Genomic DNA, 4878 nt, shown 5'->3' on the forward strand with positions numbered 1-4878 from the left:
CCCAGTAACCCTCGGGACGAGTTGTGGCTGAGGGCCAAGTTGTGGATGAGAGCGCCTGGAGGGTAGGCAATTCTTTCAAAAGCTGTTTGGGGCCCCCTGGGCCCCATTGCGTTTGTTTTTACGCATCCGGGGCCTTTCGGCTCGTTACGGACTATGTGCAGAGCATGTTATTACCTTCTGGTTACACCCTGAAGGCTTTGGATTTCATATTACCCGAAAAGGTGTGTTCTATAGTCGGGTCGGATTAAGCTGACTCTGGCCGCCGGGTTTGTGGCCACAATTTTGTGGCCACAAGTAGGGACGTCGCTGTTTGACTCTGCGTAACCCGTTTCCGTTCGGGTTTCGGTGAACACCTCGCGCCGCATTCGGACCAGCCGCCGCCGTCGGACCGGACCACCCGCCTGTGCCATTGAGCCTTGGGCCGGGCGGCCGGGCGGCCGGGCGGCGAAGGGCCCAACGCCTTGCGATGTGCCTTCACCCTGGCCTCACGCTGGCCCTAGTTACAAGCTTTTCTCGTTCGTGCCCTCTCGGCCTCTCGGCCTGTGACGAACATTCGGTCCCGCGCGGCGAGTGACTAACGAGTGACGAACCGTCGCGGCGCGGGGGCCGCCGGGGGTGCGAACCGGAAGGGCCGGTCGACACAGAGGGGCTGTGAGGAACCCAACCCGGTGCCTCCGGGCGACAAAAAGCAGCAGCACACACCCCCAGTAGAGCACGTTCAGGGTTGTGAGTAGAAGTTGATGTTGTTGTCTGTGTAGATTGTTACTTTGTACTCTTGGGCAGGTCCGTGCAGTTTTAAAATGATGTAGAAAAAGTCGAATGGGTGGGCAACGATTAATCAGCGCATTAAACGCCAAGTACATAATTGCAGATGAAGTAGTTATTTGCTCAAAGTAAGGTAATGCCTCAAGAAAACGGCCCAAGTTGCCTGTGCCCTTGTGGAAATTCATTTGACCTTTCTGACGGGTATCTCAGTTCGAATCTCGGTCCTGTCATTGAATGTTTGTGCTGTAGATTCATTTGTTGACGTAGTCTGTTGCTGGAGGCCAGTGTGTCAAAGAAGTAGTTTGGAGTAATTTAGATCAGTGTTTCACGTATTCGATATGTTTGACAATCACTGTACCCACCCACAGACACATTATACACACATACACACAGGTGCCAAGCTCTGGCCGTGGTTCCGTGCCGGGAGGGATCTCTGGGTCTTCCTTCTATGGTTCCCTAAACCACCACGTGTTCCCACGCCCCAGTGATCAAACCATCTCCTACAGCCGCGAGTATTACACCTGCTCGTCACTATAAAATGCATTCCACCGTTGGAGAAAGTTTTGTAAAAAAAAAAATCTAGCAAGGCAATTTGAGCATAAAATGTTGCCCGAATGAGAAAACCGAGCTCTCAGCATTGTTTTCTGATTTGGATGACATCCATGAAAGCGGCGATTCATTCTGGCGGTATTAGCGGTTTCCGTTACGGCGCTGGATATCAGCACTTGTCCCTCAGAGTCGTAGTTAGTGCAAAATCACAATAATCGAGGTTTTCTGCTTAGAAAGGGAATGCCCATATCACCTAGGAGTTCATGTAAATTGTAAAAAAAGAAAGTGCAGTGACCACATGTACCAAGGTAGGATTTTAAATAATAACACTAAGAAAATAAATTTAGCAGAGGATTAGTCCGTCTAAATCAAACCCCCGTTTTACCACGGGAGCCTTAATTTTAGCCTTAATAATTTATTATGCTCTCTAGTGCTTGTATATAGGAAATGCCAACCACACTCCCCTAACACGCAAAATTCAAAAAACCACAAAAGTTATTTTCTGAAATTTTATGCTCTTGGCAGACAGCAAAATGAGCATCCCACGAATCCTTTATGAATTTTGTTTTTGAAGGTCGTAGAGGGATAGCACCAATCACGCCTGCCTTAAAACTTGTTAATAAATTTTACATGATGTAAAACCTTTTCCAAAATGATTTCATCTTTTTAGAGCGAATGATAATTTTATGAAGGAGACCCAAGGATCGAATCTCTGACACCACCACTCCGGGAAGGGCAATCGGGGTCAGTGTTTACATGATCCTAGCGGAAATCAGGTGATAATTCACCAGCCTTTTTTTTACCGTTTAATGAAAGTCTTAACACCTTTTTATAATTAAAAGAAGTGTTCAACTTTTAATAAGGAAACAACTGCATGTAAGAAAGAACACTCGGCCTCTTTTCCGTTAGAGGCCGTCTCTCTTTTCACCTAACCGTACTTGTGATATTGTGCGATTTCCAGCCTTTTCCCAGAAAAGTACGTTTTCTCGTTCCTTTACACTGACAAACGCCAAAACCCAGGATGGGCATGTCACCTCAGGCACCTATATCTCAATGCGCCAACTTTTGACGGCCGGCACTACGAGAGACGCACGTGCTAAAAACATGGTGTTTAACATATTTTTCGTCCTTGCTAAAATTTTTATACTTTTCAATTTTGATGTTTGACCCACATTTGTCTTAGTTTTTCCCGCCTGCGTCTTTCTGAGTGCTCGGCCACACACAGGGCTCCACGCACGGCCCGTCGCGGCCTGCACGGCCCGTCGCTTTTATCTCACTGGATGAACCCTTTCTGCTCGCATCCGGTCATCAAAGTCTCTCCACGAACCCATAAACTCAGTCATCCATTAGTCTAGACCTATGTTTTTCGAGGAGCTAGTTTTCCCCTAGTTCTCATCGCTTTTTGACCCTCATTCGAGGATTGCATGACACACTAAGAGAGCATAATAATACGTTGTTCTAGAAAAATAGTTGATCTAGTCTTAGTGGTCAGAAATTTAGATAACATTGACTCCTCTTACGACGGATGGCCCCAGGCCGGCACCTTCCAGGGCCTGGTCGGCTGAGGTGTGGCCCTCCCTGGGGAGTAACACATTCTCAATGCACTTGGTGGCCACCTCACACGCAGCCCTGAGTGAGAGTGCGCCACCACCCGTGAGTGCGAGAGAGGGGGAGACAGGCGCTCTGTGCGTGTTGTCGCGCCGCGCTGTGCCTCATGCCATTCATCCTGAGCTTTGCTAACTCCGCGCTCGCTTCCTCCTCAGGCCCAATCCGACATCGAGTGGAAGTACGGGCTGGCCAAGCTCATCCGCAACATGCACCGCACTCAGACGACACCCTCGCCGTTGAACCTCGTCACCTCGTGGCTCGTCTACCTCATCCGCGCGTGCAAGGCCAAGAGTGAGTACGGCGGAGCACGCGGCCCGCGGCCCCAGCTGACCCGGCGGTGCCGTCCTAACTTGCTGTTCTGTCCTTCACAGTGATGCAGAAGAAGCGGCCGAGTCTGGTCCAGCTGATGGGCATGCAGTCGAGGACCAGGGTCAGCGCGCGGACCAAGATGGGCGCCAAGTGGCTGTCGAAGGTCAAGAAGGGGCAGGTCGCACCCAAGGGCCAGTCGGGTAAGTGCTGCTGCTGCTGTAGCTGCTGCTGGTGGCCAGTGTGTAGGGCCAGCAGGGCCGGCTGACCACGTCCAACTCCACCTGCCCGCAGACTCGATGACGCTGTCCGTCGTGCGGCTGTCGCCGCTCGGGTCGCAGCTGTCCTTCAGCCACAGCCTGGCGCGCATCGAGTCCATCACGGACTGGGAGGCGATCGCCCGGAAGTACCGCGCCCTCATGGGCGAGCTGGACGACCACGGCGTGCGCTCCGGGGAGCCCGGCGACAGCGCCACCGCGGCCACGCCCGCGACCCCCGGGGCCAACGCGGCTGGGTCGCCGAGCTAGGCTGCCTGAGCCTGGCAGAGCGCGGGGAGGACTACCTCGTGGGTGCCAAGGCCTTGCTGATGCAGACCTGTCTCATACCGGCAAAGCGCGGGACGCGTGCCGTCGCCGAGTATGAGAAAGGTCTGATTACAGAGGCCGTAGGCTGTAGGCCGGTGGCCTCTGTAGGGCAAGGATTGTTCGGGGGACCAAAAGTTGTGCTGGAGACGGATCAGTCTCGGAGGCGTTGAGAGGATTTGCAGGGGGCGGGGACGACCACCCCTCACCTCACTGAGATGAGTTTGTACTCGTTTTGTGCCAATGCTACCGGGCGCATCAAATAGAAAAGATGTTGGGAAGACTGGGTGATTTACCTGTTTCTCTTTAGCCTGATAATGTGAATTAATTTTTCTGTTAACGTGTTGGGGATGGTGATTTCTTAGGGGAGTAAATTTTTTCATAACGCTTTTCTATATTGACCATTTTAACCGTAGTGCAGTTGTCCTGTAACTATTTGTTTGACAATACGAGTCTCTTTTCTTACATTTGTCTTGTTGTGACGTTTCTCTAAATATAACTGTATATATTTCTTTACATAAAAATGAATCGTGTCTGCCGAACTATCTTTAGTTTGTTACATTACCTATATTAGCAAAATGTCTATTATTATATTGTATACGGATTGATTTTCAAATGAATGGGTTTTTGGATTCACATGTCATATACTATATTTCTATTGTACTTGTAATCCGGAATTATATTACTCTGCTGCGTGACCGTGTCCACTCGTTCTGCCAAGGCCCTGGCCACATCCTTCGCGTGCGCGCGGCCATCCTGCTCTATTTAAGTTGGCAGCACTGGGTAGGGCGTGGCGGGGCGGGGCGGGGCGTCACTTCCGAAGACAGCTCGGGGCGGGCCGCTCTTCTTCCCTCTTCCTCGAAGATCCTCCACCCATCTCCCTCGCACACGCGCACACAAATACTCACACTCACTTACCCGCCCGAGTCTATCACCGTCTCTCTCTTCTCTCTTTTCCTTCCCCCTCCTTGGCACTGAGGCCGCCAGCACGTCCATCCATTCGCCACTTTATTGCGCCCCTGATTGTCCGTCCTTGCCGTCCTCCCCCTCTTCTCCTCACCCCCTCCCC

The 4878-nt window shown here is 51.5% G+C and overlaps 1 protein-coding gene across 2 annotated transcripts in view; it reads left to right on the forward strand.

Annotated features, from left to right (window-relative positions):
- LOC113214564 (serine/threonine-protein phosphatase 6 regulatory ankyrin repeat subunit A) overlaps positions 1 to 4507 on the forward strand; it is a 24826-nt gene extending 20319 nt beyond the window's left edge. For both annotated transcript variants that reach the window (XM_026433987.2, XM_026433978.2), the window contains exons 20-22: positions 3078 to 3213; positions 3294 to 3431; positions 3523 to 4507. In XM_026433987.2, the coding sequence (XP_026289772.1) occupies positions 3078 to 3213; positions 3294 to 3431; positions 3523 to 3755 (507 nt within the window). In that variant the 3' untranslated portion in view covers positions 3756 to 4507. The remainder of the gene's footprint in view (positions 1 to 3077; positions 3214 to 3293; positions 3432 to 3522) is intronic.
- The last annotated feature ends 371 nt before the right edge of the window (positions 4508 to 4878 follow it).

Source organism: Frankliniella occidentalis, unplaced genomic scaffold, assembly GCF_000697945.3.
Source record: "Frankliniella occidentalis isolate FOCC.00 unplaced genomic scaffold, Focc_3.1 Scaffold19, whole genome shotgun sequence".
Lineage (NCBI taxonomy): Eukaryota > Metazoa > Arthropoda > Insecta > Thysanoptera > Thripidae > Frankliniella > Frankliniella occidentalis.